At 41.0% G+C, this 18,585-nt stretch overlaps 1 protein-coding gene across 1 annotated transcript in view; it reads right to left on the bottom strand.

Annotated features, from left to right (window-relative positions):
- RAB2A (RAB2A, member RAS oncogene family) overlaps positions 1-18,585 on the bottom strand; it is a 156,958-nt gene that overhangs the window by 30,875 nt on the left and 107,498 nt on the right. Inside the window, exon 6 of the mRNA XM_077492754.1 lies at positions 10,103-10,214. Within this exon, the coding sequence (XP_077348880.1) occupies positions 10,103-10,214 (112 nt within the window). The remainder of the gene's footprint in view (positions 1-10,102; positions 10,215-18,585) is intronic.

The following is an 18,585-nucleotide window of genomic DNA, read 5'->3' as shown; positions in this document are numbered from 1 at the left end:
CAAGAAAAAAATGGTGTCATTAATATATGGTATAAAAAATGTTGTCTAACACTAGTGTTGCACCAAAATCTCGCTCGCCGAAAATTGTCTGAAAACTGTTTTTTGGCATGCGACAAAGAACAAAAGTGCAGATAATGGAGCCGAAAAGGGGGTGAGGTCCCTCCATTGCGGGTGGTGTCATCTTGCAAAGCCACGATTTCCATGTGTCATGGAGATGAATTGTCTGGGCAGCTGCAGTAACAATGTCCTGCCTCCTGTGATAGACTGCATACTGATCCAATAGTGGGACATTGAATCAGTGTGAAGTGATCACAGAAAGCAGGACATTCTTACTGCGGCCGGGAAATTTAAATCCAGCTCCATGACATAGCGAGACATCACCACTCTGATCTGGGCACAGGTGAGGCTGCATCTGACAGGCACTGGTGAGGCTGCATTGATCTCTTGTATCATGACTGCAGCCTCTGACGCTTCCTGTATTATGTCTGCTAGGTGTACCAAATGGATTTTGCTAATACTATTAGTAGTGTTTAAATAAAAGACTGAGGACAAGGTGCAAGAGATGGCCTGAGACCGAGGACAAGGTGCAAGAGATGGCCAGAGACCGAGGACAAGGTGCAAGAGATGGCCAGAGACCGAGGACAAGGTGCAAGAGATGGCCAGAGACCGAGGACAAGGTGCAAGAGATGGCCAGAGACCGAGGACAAGGTGCAAGAGATGGCCAGAGACTGAGGACAAGGTGCAAGAGATGGCCAGAGACCGAGGACAAGGTGCAAGAGATGGCCAGAGACCGAGGACAAGGTGCAAGAGATGGCCAGAGACCGAGGACAAGGTGCAAGAGATGGCCAGAGACCGAGGACAAGGTGCAAGAGATGGCCAGAGACCGAGGACAAGGTGCAAGAGATGGCCAGAGACCGAGGACAAGGTGCAAGAGATGGCCAGAGACCGAGGACTATTTATAAGGCAACAAATGCAACTCTCACTAAACATACACTGGTGAAAAAAAAATTAGTCATCATTTAAAGCACATGCATCTCAAAGGTTCACGTGTTGCAAATATTTGGTGAATGTCGCATTCACTACTTTATATAAGCTTGCTTGCGTACCTTAGAACAAAAAGGTTATATACTGCAACTTACCAGTGCTTAGATGTGGTAGCTGTATTTGTTTTCTTATTTAAGGCCTTTTTATCCATTTGGTTTCATTTGATTGTCCTGTCAGTAACATTTCTTGCCCTAGGGTGACTGCACTCACTTAACGGCACTTCATCTATAGGGCAGCAGTTTGTCACCCTAGGCCAGGAATTGGTACAGAATATCTCCCACTTTTCTCCATTCCTTGCAATAAAGGGGTTTTTATAGAACACACACAGTTAGAAACAATGCTAACTGGTAAGAGCACATTTGATTTCTGGAGGATAAACAGGTATTTTTTTCTATACTTATACACAAAGAGAAAATAGGAAGAAAAATACAGCTTTCAAGTGATCGTATGATAATCTGATGGTTAGTACACAGCTTTTGAGAGCTGACAGTTGATGCAAAATTATCCGAAGGGAAACATTTTTCTCATACCATAACAAACTATTTTAATCAGTACAGTATTCATCCCAAAAAAGTTTTTAAAAAATTGGAAGACTGGGACCACGCATGCTCACATGTTGGAAAATGCCATGCTCACTGCATATTTGATGTGGTTTCTAGCAAAGCATGCTACATATGGATGAATGTTAACGCATGTAAACTCACAAAGCACTGAATCAGATGCACACCAAATACATAACTGTGAACAGAGCCATTCTATACATTGGGCATTGTATAGACAAGCCCAACGTAAACAGTGTACAGCAGGCCAAACACCAGCCACTCTTATGATAAAGACAGACAACAGCCGCTATGACACCAATCAATCCATCCTCTTTCTACACTATCCTGCTAGATATGAAGGTAATCATTTTAGGTAGGAAGTTCTATATTAAACTCTTCCTTAATGGCAAGCCCCTGAAGGAATCTCCTCCGTGCAAGCCATGAATCTCTGTCAATGCGAGGTTTCATCATATGTAAAGCTGGAAAAATTGCAGCACCAACCACAGTCTTAGAGCTTTATGTGCAGCAAGTGCTGTACTCTGCAAACTGTGCCACTATATGTGCACCATATTCTTCGCTGTACACTTCCTTGCATCCTGTAGAATTACGCCATCAAACTAAATTACACCATGGAACGTGACTGGAAATAATGAGACGTAGCACAAAACCCACTGGATAAACAGGATATGTTTAGCTTCAGCTATAAAACGAAGGCCAAAAGACACCACAGACTATTTATTTCAACTAAGTTACCATAATCCTCTAAGAAAAACATTCAGGAAATGCAAAGATTAACCCTTGCCAAAGCATATTACATTTAAGAGCCAGTAGAGACTCAAGCAATTGATTCCAAGTATATAAGCGATTTAGGATGAAAAAAAGATGGGAAGGTCTGTAGATTTTAGCCCCCCAATCCCACCGCATTTCAGGCTTCACAGGGGAAGGTCTGCCTATGACTGTGTTGGGAATTGAGTGCAGTTTATGAGTTAATAACAGCTTTACGTGCAATAAATGCAGAAGCCCATAGAGGAGTGTTTATTAGCTCAGGGATCAGCCATTACTGAGTTAACCACAAGCCTCCCTAACTTAATTCTCCAGTGACTTTGAAAATCAGATTATTCCAAGTTCTAAAATACATCTTTTCTGCCAAGAATAAAAAGGTTTGAAGGTAGAAGGACGAATTCAAATTGAAAGATGTGTATTTCTCTAATGAGGACCTGCAGCATAGTGTTGCCCACACACTGGTCATTAATATCTTTATCAGTATGACATATGCAGTTTTAAGTACGACCGCTCTTGATTTTTCCTGGAATATTGTGAACAACCTTTACACCATTTCCAGCTCAATGGGAGCCCACCTCCATTAACGATTCTATTTTTTTTTCAGCGGACATGGACGGACAAGTACTGGTGGGTCCCTTATCTCTACACAGGGTTCCAGATGTACACTCTTCCACCGGGATGAAGCTAAACTAGAAACTGACCTCCCAAAATGACTTATTTCCTGTAAAAGTCAAAAGGTTGGACAACCCTGCCATAGAGGAAAACAAAGGGCCTCCAGCTAAGAAATAGCAAAACTGGAGCTCTGGAGAAAGATAACATACTAACGTAGGGAATAAAATGCCAAAATTACACACACGCACTGAGTGGACTAGGATATACTAAAATTGTGCACGCACAATACTATTTAATTGTACAATCTGCTTTAGCTAATATCAAAGCTGGGACTCTGCAGAAGATAAATATGCTGGTATAAGGAATACTAAAAATTGATTTTTAGTATTGCAAGAAATAACTGACTCTGTCAAACACTAAAGTTGACCCTCCCATCCCATACACACTTTAATTTTACCAAGGATAATATAGAGTGAGAACCATTTAAATAATTCACTACTTTTATTTCATTCATAGTTGTTAACTCAAATACATTTTTATAAATTGTATTTGTGTTCAGTTATCCTGACTGGGCACTAAGATCAGTGGTGTGACGTGTCAATCTGACACTCTGCATCTCTGCTCTAGGTAAAGACCCCCCCCACCCATGACGGAGGCTCTTTACCATGTGATCAGCTGTATCCAAACAGTGTAAAACAGGATAGCCATGCATCGGTTTTTCCTCTACTCGGGCTGACAGACATGAGTAGAGGAGAGCCGATCAACTGCTCTCCTGAGAGGGTGGTGATGGGAGGGATGCCCACCAGTGATGGAAATAATTGCCCATTAGGGATGGGATCAATGCTGCCCAACAGTGCAGCACATATATGCCCATCCTCAGTGTCACCTATAAATGACCATCATCAGTGCCCAGTGTTGTATATCAGTGCCGCCTGTACCAATCAGCACTGCCTCACTAGTGGCCACCGGTGAAGGAGAAAACACACTTATTTACAAAGTTTTGTAACAAAGAAAAAAATTCCGCCCCCCCCCCCCCCTATTTTTTTTTATTTTTTATTTGTAGCGTAAAATATAAAAACCCCAGGAGGTGATCAAATACCACCAAAAGAAAGCTCTATTTGTGGGGGGGGGGAAATGATAAAAGTTTTGGGTACATCCTCAAACGACCACTTAATTGTCATTCAAAATGTGAGCGATGAAAGCAACAAATTGGTCTGGGCAGGAAGGTGTACAAGTGCCCTGTATAAAAGTGGTTAAAATAGAATAGAACTTACAGCAAAACTAAATCATGTAAAAGAGTAGAACACTCAAAACGAAAAAAATAAATAAATAAATTATATATATATATATATATATATATATATATATATATATATATATATATATATAGTAAAATGTATACTTGAGGTATAAAAATCATATTCAGTATGAAACTTTTTAATAAGAGCTCTTTAAACATTTAGTAAACAGTTTAAAAGACTGCTGAGTGTGGTACATCAAACACTGGGATATGGTATATTTGATATTGAAATAAGCATCATAGCACAAAAGATGAGGGCTGAATGATTAGTGAGAAGTTGAAATACTATTGGGAAACTCAATGTAGATGACAGCAACATTTATCACTAGCTTTCCCCAAGGTATTCTGTATATAAATCTCTCTTCCTAGACACCTTCTACCACTACATCCCCCTATAGTGCATCAGAAGTATTTCAGGCTCCACAGCCTTCCCTGTCAAATATAACAGTCCTACCAAAAGGACACCTTCAGCCTCATTCAATAGACTGATAATTGTAAAGTATAGTAGCCATACAAACCCTTGAGGCATGGTAAAAACAGGTGTCTGAGCCGAGGATTTAACATAAACTCAAACATAGAAAATATTAGTTACGGTACATTGCAAATAACATGCATGTTAATTTGTCAGTGTTCTTCCTCAATGATTTCAAATGTTTCCAAATTTTGTCTTTCGTACTATCAGCATATATACAACCTATATATTAAATGCAAACAGTGTAGCTGAAATTTTACTCTGGGCAGTATTAACGTAGCTTTGTATTAAAGTAGCATAAACACCAATGTCAAAAACATAAAAGCTGTAGGAACCATCAAGACTCCTCAGTCATACATAAGGAAAGTATGGCCCCAAGTACATATCGTTCAATAAACCAAATCCATATGTACAGACCGGAATTAAAAGCATGGGATGTGAATCAGCAACCCCATTGTGATTCCAAGACTTGTAAACAAATATACGTCACGCTTGGATTTCATGTACTCTACTGCCACCTTGTGGACAAACAAGGTGTGTGCTCAAATTTACACAAATCTATTCTGTGAATGCTGCTCTTTATGGCGTTAGTTCACTTTTACAAAAACATAAAAAAAATAAAAAATGCAGATAAACGGTTAAGCTTTAACCAACATTGAAAAATTGACTTTACATAAGGGGTAGGCAATTTATGTACCTCCTGAATTAGGACTGGAAAACTCCCAGGACATTAGTAAGTGAGGCATAGTCGTTACTGCTGACCTCCACCATCACAGGAGTAAGCCCTCACTCCCGTGAACCCTCTCACCCAATGCAGTAGCTCTGAGCTCAGTGTTTGAGGGCTCGGGCTCACTCCTGTGATAGTTGAAGGTCAAGAGTAATGATTAAGCCTTACTTAGAAATGTCCTGGGAGTATTCAAGTCAGGTGGTGTAAAATTACCTACACCTATAGAAAAGGCATTATTAGTCATAGCTGCACAGTATGTTTTTATCTATAGATGCCCCTTATCTCTATAGGCAGTTTTTTTGGCAAAGATTAAATAACCCTTGAAAAATTCTGGAGTACTGCTTAGATAACATAAGTATATTCTCATGTGATCGCTACTCAAATTTCGATCCTAGCCAAATCTTTGTCATGGGGAAGGGTAAGGGTCTTGGTTAGGTCTTTTTTTAAAATCATTTGTCCCTTGGGGATATTTTGTTTCATTTCTTGACCCTCACAGGAAGCTAGGAAAAAAACTCTAAAACACAGACGGTGACACCTTTTTATTGTAGTTAGAAATTTTACCACTCGGAGGGTGTTATTGTCTGTGCCTTTCGGTCTTGAAAAGCCTTGAAAAGGTCACCGGGGGGGGGGGGGGGGGGGGGGAGTCAAAAAATAAACTTGACAGAAGTTCTAACCCTTCCCAATTCCTAAATGAAAATAAAAAAAAGGTTTGGCTGCAGCTAGACTTTAAAGTGGTTGTAAACCCTTACAGATCACTTTGACCTACAGGTAAGCCTAGATTAAGGCTTACCTGTAGGTCCAAGAAATATCTCCTAAACCTATACGGTTTAGGAGATATTTGCAAAAAGACAGGCACCGCTGTCTACGGCGCATGCACCATAGACAGCGGCGTGCAGACGCACTGAGCATGCCGCTGCCAACGGTGATATGCAGTTAGTGGCGGCACCCATGCGCATTGGGAAGAAGGGACAGCGGTGACTTCGCTGGCTCCTGTGTCAGGTAAGTGACACATAATGGACTACTATGCGATGCATAGTAATTCATTATGCTTTTTGTTTACAGGAAAACAAAGAGGAAGTAAACCCATCAGGGTTTACTTACGCTTTAAGGTGCGCCAAACCAAAAGAAACAATTGTCTTCATTTTAGATGAGTGGGGGAGAAGGATTAGAACCCCTGCCAGGTTTTACTGCTATTGGGGACTCCCTAGGGAAGATTTCCCCTCATTTACTTTCCCAGTGACAATGTGAAAAGATCATTGGCCTCGATTGACAAGTATTTGTTTTACTGCTGATGTCTGACATGCCCCCTACTGAGGCAGCCCTATAGCTTTGCAAACAGCAAAACTCATGATGTATGCTTAGAGACCTCTAGAAACCTAAAGCTGGGGGCATGTTGGACTTCTGCGATACCAAAACTTCTCCACAGAAAATGAAGGGTGCCAATCTGCAGCATCCTGGTGGGTGACAGACTTTTCTACTCAGGCTGTGTATAAGAAATTAAAAACTGTACATCTTTGGATTGAAGCAAATGTATTTAGCTAGTTTAAGCTAAGCTCACTTGAGCTTTAAGGCCTAGTTCTAAATTATGCATGATGCGTGTAAGGCAGCCCCATTCATTTCAGTGGGCTGTCCCATCTGCAAGAAAATACGTTTCTGACCCTTTTGTAAAACTGTGCTACACTGAAACACATGGTTAATTGGACATTAACAGCACCCCACATATCTGCCAAACCGCAGCAAAGTTCTATGTATGTCAGAAAGCTTACGATTTTTCGAATGGTTCCAACACACATGGCTCTGAACCATGCCCAAGAGATTGACTAATTCAAATATAAATGCAGACAATGAAATTTACAGCAAGCAGATAAATAGGTATAATATGCAGTCAAAACCATCATGAGGTATGCACTATGATGCAACACTAGTTGTATAAAGAGTTTGTCCCATATCAATTTTACCATCTCCACAACATCACTGGGTATAAATGTAGGGACTGTGTAATGTTTCAAGATGCCATTGTGAAAGTCCAAGTGACCCCTGCACATTTTCACATAACTGCTGGGATGACCCCCTGCTGATTGTGTTCTAGTGATAAATCTGCTATCGAAAGCTAAAGCTTGGTGAGAAGATGTATCTCCATTATTACTGAACTACTAATTAATCTTCAGCTGTCATGTTGATGGGGGATCCTGCTAAGCTGGCTGACTTTCCACATTCCCTCCCAATCCTCCCTTGTAGCGAGAGAGCAAAAAAGAAAAAAAAAATTAAAAAAAGGTAAGGAAGCGGAAAGTTTCTGAGTAGCTAATTAATGGGATGCCACTTGCAATTAAGCATAGCTCTTCTTAATTATTTCTGTAATTTTAAAATATCTAAAAACGCATTTTTTGTCTAGTACAATATATGTTCCCAAATTGATCAAGGCCACATACAGAACATCTTCATATTAAAAGGAGAACATACACTGCAATAGAAAACCTTTAAGAAATCGCACATGGTGGTGTGCTACCTGCAGATCGTTTCACTGGCTAGCATGAAACTCAAGATTAAGTTTTTTTTAAAGTGTTATTAAACTTACTACTGTAAAATCTGTCAGTTTATGCAAAGTATGCTTGTCATACTCACTATGGAACCTAAGGGGTCAATCTTCTAAATTGTGCAAAAAAAGCTGTGTGAGCCTGTCTTCTCTGCTCCTTCTCTTCTTTAACGGGGACTCAACTGCTGATAGGACAGATCCTTGGGGGCACTCTGCACATGCTTAGTTTGGTGTATATTGCTCGAGAACATTTTACATTTTTTGGAGGAGGGTGCATGTGATCAGCACAGGGCCAATCAGCACTGTCCAGATGGAGGGCCCTGCACCCTCAAAGGACAGTCTGTCAGAATGAAAACTCCTCCTACAAGCTTTAGTCAGTGCTTGGTTGGACACTGATCAAAGTCACAAAACTGCTATATACTGCTGATGAGAAAAGGTATTTAGCAGTTTATGTTTACTATAATATTTGCATTACCATGATCTCTGAACTGTGAGAGACCAGATCTAGTGAATGCAGGGTCCTGGGTTTAGTAACACACACACACACACACACGTGTGTATGCGTTTTTTTTTTCCTTTATAATAAAAAAAAAAAAATTATATCTATATATTTTTTTTTTTTTATTATAAAGGGGAACAAAAAAAAAAAAAAAACACACACACACACACACACACACACACACACACACTTGGGTAATACAACTGTATTCCATGTCCGTGACCCTCACTAATGCCGAAAGGATAGGGGTAGCTGAAAACATTCTGAAGATGATCTACTAAAGCTGGAGTGCAAACTCTGGTGCAGCTGTGCATGGTAGCCAATCAGCCAATGTCTTTTACAAACTCAAAGCTGTAAGCGAGGGATTTTCAACAGTCAGATGTGTTGGCTGCATTCATTTTCATCTTTCAGGCAACCATCATTTTTGCAAGTACAGGAAAAAAAATGCGGTGTCTGTCGCTTCCCGTCAGTTGAATCATAGTAGAAGTATTAATTTTCCCAATATAAGGTTTACATCCTTGCACAATAGGGGATCAACAACTGATATAAAGTATTCCCTGGAAGTTGGCCTTCAGAAATTATTTCTTTTTAGCTTACCTGACAAAAGATTAACTGCAACACAATACAGAAAGTCCTAATGCTAAAACTGCTTGATGCAAAAGCCACAAGCAGAGAAGTGATTTATTAGAACAGTAAGGAGGAACAAAATCCACATGCAGGAAAAGGACAAACAGGCACAAAATCTTCCAAACGGGTACACGCGATGGAGGAGTCATGTGTAGCAACAAAATACATGCAAAATATCAAGGAGATTCTCGCTGTGGTGATTCATTTGGCCTTTGCTGGGAGTGTAAACAAAGCTGCACACAGAACAGGTGTGCATCAGAAATGTGGGTGGGGGGGATAACACCACATTGGCAAGACTTTATGTGAGCAACCATTGCTGTCCCAGCTATCTAGGTCTGTGGATCCTAGTGCTTGATATACAAAACATACATACAAAACTTCTTTAAAATAATTAAATAAAAAAATATTGTCAAAAAGCAAACAGGATGAAAATTCCTAAAGCATGTTGGCACTCCCACTTTGAAAATTAATATCTAGATCCAGCAGAGCCGGGGAGAGATGTCCTACCTCCTCGGGACACCAATCTAAACTATGCTCATGTGCAGGGGTAGAGCAACTAGAGAGCTCGTCCCTCTTGATTTCCAGTTTTAACCTCTGGTAGATGGCTGTATACTAATGTTTTGAGGAAGAGTGTCTTATTTCTGCCAAAAGGCTGGGAGAAATTGAATTTAGTACCAACAGAGAGAAATCATCCCCCTCTGGTCCACTAGAACACACAAGACGCACCTCACTAACTGCAGACGAAAAAAACACATACTGCTTTTTGCAAATTATACAATATAGCAACTTAGCAATGTTACAGCTGTTGTATGTGTGTGTCAAGCCACAATGGATTTAAAAAAAATTGTATATTTAGTTATCTGCTCTACTGATTAGATTAATACATTTCACTCCATATCCCTGCATTAGTTGACTGTGCAGCAGTAGCACCATAAGAGAACATGTTGGGTATTTATGCGTTACCTCCTCCACATTTGAGGCAGTCTTTGCTGAGGTCTCCATAAAAATAAGGCCGTGTTCCCTGGCAAATGCTTCTCCCTCTTCTTTCTTTACTTCTCTCCTCGATTCCAAATCACTGTAGACAAAGCAAAAATGTCAGACAGACCTCACAACATGTGATCAAAGACAAAAATATTTTCCCTGGAAAGAAAGTTGAAATGAAAGCATAAAATTCATGGTATTTGTGAGATCATTCTTTAAATTTTTAATCCTCACGTAGAGTATCTGCCGCAGAGTGGTCATACTTGCAGGGATGTGATAATTCAAAAACAAACTATTGCACTGATTGGTATTTACTGCTTTTGGTATATACCATCAAGTAGGACATGATTTATGTGAAGAATGGGTCAGTATAGGATTTTTTATTTTTATATTGGAATCATACTGGAATTTTGAAATACAATATGAAATTGGTGATAATCCAGTAGAGCAGGGTGGATATAAATCAATGAAAAAAAAATATCTATTTTTAATCTAATTTATTTTAATAAATTGCTTTTGGAGTAAAAATCTATCTAAAGATAGTTTATTTAAAATACATTAATAATTTAGTTTATTCAGCATGAAATAGAGCTTAGTTATGCAGAATGAGGCTGTATATTCTACAATATTTACATTTTTGGTAAACTCATTCAATGAATATAAGTGCTGCAAACTGACATAACATGCACTGCATTAATGCATTCACACAATTCCAAAGGAACGATGAGATAAAACAAAGTTCAGAGATATTCCTTTAGTCAAATGTTTTGCAAATCTATGTACACTACAAAATGTATGATTGAATCGGTTCTGATATTGCGGTTCTTCTAACCTGACAGCTTATTCTAAATGGGAAACCTTAACTTTGTTTGCAAATATTAAAGATTCTAACTACCAGCAAGAATAAGTCCTTACATTTAACCACTTTCAGACCAGACCATTTTGCTGGTCAAAGACCAGACCACTTTTTGAGATTCGGCACTGCGTTGCTTTAACTGACAATTGCGCGGTCGTGCGACGTGGCTCCAAACACAATTGACATTCTCCCCCCCCCCCCCCCCCACAAATAGAGCTTTCTTTTGGTGGCATTTGATCACCCCGGCGGTTTTTATTTTTTGCGCTATAAACAAAAATAGAGCGACAATTTTGAAAAAAAAAAAACCAAAAAAGTAATTTTTTTTTTTTTTTTGTTATAAATATCCCCCAAAGATATATACAAAAAAATGTTTCCCTCAATTTAGGCCGATACGTATTCTACATATTTTTGAAAAATAAAAAAATAAATCGCAATAAGCGATTGACTGGTTTGCGCAAAAGTTATAGCGTTTACAAAATAGGGGATAGTTTTATGTCATTTTTATGAATTTTTTTTTTTTTTTTACTAGTAATGGCGGCGATCAGCGGTTTTTATTGTGACTGCGACATTATGGCGGACACATTGGACATTTCTGATACATTTTTGGGACCATTGTCATTTATACAGCAATCAGTGCTATACAAATGCAGAGATTCCTGTGTAAATGACACTGGCAGTGAAGGGGTTAACCAGTGGGTGGCAGTGTAGGGGTTAGGTGTTCCTAGAGGCGTGTTACTAACTGTGGGGGGCTGGGCTTTGTTTTAGTGAACACTGATCTCTGCTCCAATCACATGGAGCAGAGATCAGCGTCACTTGTTGTTAGGCAGAATGGGGAGATGCTGTTTACAACGGCATCTCCTCGTTCAGCTGCCCCGTGAGACGATCGCGGGTATGCCTGCGGCGATCAAGTCTGCAGGACCTATGACCGGACTCACGGGGGTCCCAACCGACATGCAAGCTCGACGTACCTGTACGCCAATATGCCTGACCGTGCCATTCTGCCAACGTACATCGGCGTGCACCGGTCGGGAAGTGGTTAAAGAGCACCTGTCACTTCAGATCCATCATGGCAGAGCCTGTTAGCGGGCATCCGCTCATCTGCTGCCGTTACATCAACTTGTTGTGTCACTGCCGCATCACCAGTCATCCCATTAAAGTGAGTGGGACTGTCGGTGAGTAAACAGCGGGTCAGAGGAGGAGCCGTTGCGTGACAGAGGTGACTGTTGCTCTTTAAAATTATTTAAAAATCGAGCCGATTTAAAATCAAATCCACCCTGCAGTAGAGTAAAAAGCAACTCATCCTTTTAGTAATGTTTAAAGCAAAACTCAAAGAACACAACACAAAAAGATGAGAGATAAAATACCTATTCCAGTCTGTGAATGGACAATGAAGGCACCAATGAGGACATCTTTGTGGATAGTTCGTATGCTAGAAAAATCCTGAACACGCGCTTTTGACAAAAATCAGACGCTTGGTCGTACAACAATCAGACCGTGTGTACGAGGCTTTACAGACAATGGCACCTTCAATGGCTAGTAAGCAGAGATTTGAAGTAAGCAGGAAGTACTGGATTATTTATTCTACGTTTTTCAGGCAAAAATGACTGCAGAACTAGGCAAAATGTTGCAGCCTGTTCCACTTCTTGCAACACAGACACCCGAAACATGCAGTTATTTGTTTGCTATGGATAGAACTAGTGTCACAAAATGATCTTCTTGCAGTATGGCTTTTGTTAGTGTACATGCACTTGGTTGTATGAAAATAAGGCAACTAGTATGCAGGATCTTGCTAGCAGAAGCAATCGCAAGATCCTGAGAAAAAAAGTGTTCCATACAAATGTAATGTGTTTGAGCTGCGTTTACATGCACAGCATTACTGCGTAAATGCCTTCTGTTGCTAAGATGCAGACGGCTGAGACTTCAGTCACCTAGCTCCCTTCTGTTTGCTAAGTTTTATGTGACCTCTGCAGCTTTAGCATCCTTTTGTTACTAGGATGCAGACAGCTTGTGAAGGAAACTGCCTAGTGTCCTTGTGTTGCCAATGTGAAGGGCAGTAAGAGCCACCTTCTGTCCCTCTGTTGCTAGGATATAGACAGCTTGTGAGGAAATATGGAAATCTTCCATACCAAATTTAGTTAAAAATGGCAACACAATGAAAAGAAAGCAGCTTCATGTAAATAAGACGACTTATCCTATGGCAAAAAACAACTATACAATTGAAATGAAAACAATTCCTGCAGTTGTGGATTTTCAGCTACAGTGCAGTGCTGTACTTACCATTGAAAGCTTTCAGTGTGATAAAAGTAAACAAAGGAACTTTGATTTACCCCCAAGTTGGAGTACACTACAGGACACAACAATTGATCCTGGCATTATAAGTTTCAACCGTCAGGTGATTAGACACTGTCAATGCTTTCGTGGACACACTCCCTGGGCACATTTCCTATAACCCTACGCCACTCTGCAAGTCTTTAGTTTTTTAGCAAGCAGAAAACAACTACCTCAATACGAAGCTGTATATGTATGCAGTGGTATTGCAGTAATTAAGACCAAGTTGGCAGGATTAACCACAGGAAGAGACTACTTTTTGCAAACTTTTTCCACTGGATAGAGTTTGGCAAAGATTTTGGGGTGGGGGTAGGGGAGAGCATCCTGTCTGGAGCGATCCAATTGTCATAGGCTGCACATTCTATCTGTTCATGAACAGGCAATGTTTTTAAAGATTTTGCAGGTCTCTTTGCACCCAAATGGGCATGGTGATATGGAAGAGTATCTGGTGCACATCGCCAAGGCTTTTTGGACAGCAACAGTGAGCTTTTCTACAAGCATATTGCATGAAGCTTCCTCTTCGCTACAGCTGCAATTTGGGGAAGAAAAATCTTAACAGCTTCCTCCTATTCTGCCTCTATGTCCTCTTTATTTCCTTCTGTCTGCCTCCTCTAGGGCAGGCATATCAGGATTTGTTTTTGAGCCCAGACAGACCTGTTGTGTGGGCCTTGGGCAGAGCGAATGTTCACCTACGGTTTAGCAATGGCTACCTTTTGTCTGGTCTCCATCATAGCTGCGTAGGGTATTCCTCTGTGGGACATCCCTGCAGTAGGGTGCAGAATATGGGGTATGTGTGGCTAGGAGAAAGCAACAATCCAGTTGTAGACCATCCTGTAGCGAATCCTCCTGGAGAAAGGGCAGGAGAAAGTGCCTGAGAAACAAAGGGGTTTTGGTGAAGGTAGTGGTAAAATGCGTGATCTGTGGTGTGATGTCCATCTGGTCATACATCAGAGACTAAGCTCTGAATGGTTGGGTTTAACACCAAAAAAACAAAACAAAAAAACACACTTTACAATGTAGTAAATAAAATCCAAATATTGCCCTAGTTTTTAACAGTCACAGTTAGAAGTATACAGGATGACCATGTCTTGCATGTCCAGGCCTCGCTGCTCTCAGTGGGTACACCACCAATACCCTGGACCTACATAGTATCTTATAACTGACTACATGCATTGCAATAAGTTTCAAGGTGAGAGTCACAGGATCCCATGCCGAAGCAACATTAAAAGCTGTCCCCATAGTGTAGGGAAAGATCCTCTTTGTTCTCCAGCTCTCCCAGGAATGGTTGCTCCACACCTCAGCACAATTAGGCATGCTGAAGTCATGTGGTGACTTTTCTGGGTTTTGACTTGATGTTAGTGATCATAGCAGAAGTTTAGTGTAAGAAATACACCAGGAGAAAATGCATATTGACAAGGGGAGTGTAGAGGTGGGTGGGGAGTCTACTGACATCACAACTCCACCCACTGAGCTTCGGACAACACACACACACACACAGAATCTGCAGTTTTTTGGGTCTCATAACAGAGGGGCGACATTTGACAGGTAAGGATACATGCAAGAGGCATGTATATCCTTATAGATAACCACTATGGCAGTAGTTTAGAAAAGGATGAGCGTGGGTTTACATCCACTTTAAGTGTGGCGAAGGGTTATAAAGGTGATGCTTTGGGGGCATGTCCTTAAAATGATTTGTCAGTACCCAATCACCTGATGGTACAAAGCCTTTAACCCAAAGTCTATGAATATTTTGCCTGTGTCCTATACAAGATAAACACATTTATAAATGTCTATACCTGGAGACCACCTGACATGCACAAAAAAAAAAAAAAAAAAAAAAAAAAAGATTTGAACCGGGCACATTGCTTCTAAAAAATATGTTGTTTCCAGATTAAACCGGAGGGAGATGAAAGGCATTCTAAGGCTATGGCAAACTTTGTAACAAAAGCTGCTGCATGGCCAATGCACTACTGCATTCTTGTGTATGTACAAAAAGGGCCACGATAGCAAGATTAATCTTGTGCAGAAAAACTGCAGCTCAGCTGCTTTTACACTACTACAGACATAGAATATTACCTACCTAGTGTCATGCAATCTTTCAAACTAATACCTTTAATGGGATCAGCTAAAGCACAATTAGCAGTGACATCAGAGCTACAGGGGGAATGAGCAGCGACGGTGGGGGCTGAGAGTCTACTAAAGGCTGCGGCTTTTTCTGGCCTGCCAGATAAAGGTTTGGTCTAATTAGTAATAACAGCTATGAAAGGACAGATCTTCCCTCTAATAAATACATATCATTACTCATTCCTAGAACGCAAAGCAAAATGGATAAAAGATGCTAATGATACATGGTGCACTTCTGGAGCTTGATTCTCATACCTTTAACTACATGTTTAAGAAGTGTAAAAAATAGCAGTACATTTTCTCTCATTGTACTCACTTTCTTTGTGTACGGGATAACAACTATCAGTCTGACTTTAACCACTTCAGGACCGCCGTATTGCCAATGTACGTCAACACAATGGCACAGGCAGGCACAATCACGTAGATGTACGTGCCTGCCTTCCAGCGGGTGGGGGGTCCGATCGGACCCCCTTCCGCTGGATACGGCGGTCCGGTTCGCTCCAGGAGCGCTCCGTGATGAGGGGATGGCCGTTGGTTTTCGGCCACCCCCTCTGGATCGCTCCTGGCCAATGAGAAGCTTCCTCCCACTGTGTATTGTTTACACAGGAAGGAGGAAGTGATGTCATTCTCCTCGGGGCGGTCTTTTTGACCGGACTACGAGGAGAAGACTAATAGTAAGTGTGCACCAACACTACACTGACATGTAGGTACACACAGGCACACAAACCCCCCCCCCCCGCGCCCCCCCTCCCCCCCCCCCCAGTCACAGTGTCACTGATTGCATTGATCATTTCTTTACTGATCAATGCATTCAGTGTCAGTTGTGACAGTAAAAACTGTCAGGACAGTTAGTGTTAGGTCCAGGGTAGCCCCCTATCACCCCCCAATAAAGATTTAACCCCCTGATTGCCCCTAGAGTTAACCCTTTCACCCCCTTTTGCCAGTGTCACTAAGCGATCATTTTTCTGATCGCTGCATGTGTCGCTAGGTAGCTAGTTATCTTTTTTAGGTTCACCGCCAGGTTTTTATATCGCTAGGTACCCCGATATACTACCCAATAATGGTTTTAACCCCCTGATTTCCGCTAGTTAACCCTTTCACCCCCTTTTGCCAGTGTCACTAAGCGATCATTTTTCTGATCGCTGCATCAGTGTCGCTAGGTAGCTAGTTATTTTTTTAGGTTCACCGCCAGGTTTTTATAGCGCTAGGTACCCCGATATACTACCCAATAATGGTTTTAACCCCCTGATTGCTGCTAGTTAACCCTTACACCCCCTTTCACCAGCGATCACAGTATAAGTGTCACTGGTGACGCTGGTTAGCCAGTTAGTTATTTAGGTTCCCCGTCAGGTTTTTATATAGCGCCAGGGACCCCCATATACTACCTAATAAAAATTTGAACCCCCTGATTGCCCCTAGTTAACCCTTTCACCACTGATCACCGTATAAGTGTTACGGGTGACTCTGGTTAGTTTGTTTTTTATAGCATCAGGGCACCCACCATTTATTACCCAATAAAGGTTTAACCCCCTGATCACCCGGCGGGTGATATCAATTAGGTTTTAGGGTCAGGGTCTGCGTCGCCCCAGGCAGCGCTAGGTTAGTGCCAGTACCGCTAACACCCACACGCAAAGCATACACCTCCCGTAGTGGTATAGAATCTGAACAGATCAATATCTGACCTGATCAGATCTATACTAGCGTCCCCAGCAGTTTAGGGTTCCAAAAAAACGCATTGTTAGCGGGATCAGCCCAAATACCTGCTAGCACCTGCGTTTTGCCCCTCTGCCCAGCCCACCCAAGTGCAGTATCGATCGATCACTGTCACTTACAAAACACTAAACACAACTGCAGCGATCGCAGAGTCAGGCCTGATCCCTGCCATCGCTAACAGGTTTTTTGGTAGCATTTTATATTCAAATCCGGAAGGCAGTGCTTGGTTTTCGGGGTCCCGTACGTGGCTAGGCTCCCAAAAAGTCCCCCACATGTGGTATCCCCGTACTCGGGAGAAGCAGCAGAATTTATTTTGGGGTGTAATTTGACTTCTGCCCATAGCATGTGTGAGCAATATATCATTTAGTGACAACTTGGTGCAAAAAAAAAAAAAAAGTTTGTAATATTCCCGCAACTTGTGGCAAAATATAAAATATTCCATGGACTCAACATGCCTCTCAGTAAATAGCTTGGGGTGTCTACTTTCCAAAATGGGGTCATTTTGGGGGGTTTTGTGCTATTTTGGCATTTTATGGCCTTCGAAACTGTGATAGGTAGTGAGGAGTTAAATCAAAAATTTGCACCCTTAGAAATCCTGAAGGTGGTGATTGGTTTTCGGGGTGCCGTGCGCGACTAGACTCCCAAAAAGTCCCACACATGTGGTATCCCCATACTCGGGAGAAGTAGCGGAATATATTTTGGGGTGCAATTCCACATATAACCATGGCATGTGTGAGCAATATATCATTTAGTGACAACTTTTTGTAAAAAAATGTTTATTTTTTTTTTGTCATTATTCAATCCCTTATGACAAAAATAAATATTCAATGGGCTCAACATACCCATCAGCAATTTCCTTGGGGTGTCTACTTTCCAAAATGGGGTCATTTGGGGGGGATTTGTACTGCCCTGCCATTTTAGCACCTCAAGAAATGAGATCGGCAGTCATAAATTAAAAGATGTGTAAATTCCAGAAAATGTACTCTAGTTTGTAGACGCTATAACTTTTGCGTAAACCAAAAAATATACGCTTATTGACATTTTTTTTTACTAAAGACATGTGGCTGAATAAATTTTGCCCTCAATGTATGACTAAAATTTAGTTTATTCGATTTTTTTTTATAACAAAAAGAAGAAAATATCTTTTTTTTTCAAAATTTTCACTCTTTTTCCATTTATATCGCAAAAAAAAAAAAAAAAAAAAAAAAAATTGCAGAGGCAATCAAATACCATCAAAAGAAAGCTCTATTTGTGGGAAGAAAAAGACGCAAATTTCGTTTGGGTGCAATATTGCATGACCGCGCAATTACCAGTTAAAGCAGCGCAGTGCGAAATTTCAAAAAGACCTCTGGTCCTTAAGGTGTTTATTGGTCCGGAGCTGAAGTGGTTAAACAGCCCAATCCTAGAACATGCTTGATGCTTCAATCTTCTCAGAGTTGAAGGA

Source organism: Lithobates pipiens, unplaced genomic scaffold, assembly GCF_037356315.1.
Source record: "Lithobates pipiens isolate NorthernLeopardFrog02 unplaced genomic scaffold, aLitPip1_a1.2 Scaffold_19, whole genome shotgun sequence".
In the NCBI taxonomy this organism is placed as follows: domain Eukaryota; kingdom Metazoa; phylum Chordata; class Amphibia; order Anura; family Ranidae; genus Lithobates; species Lithobates pipiens.
Note: the sequence above shows the minus strand (reverse complement) of the source record. Positions and strands in the feature narration are given on the sequence as shown.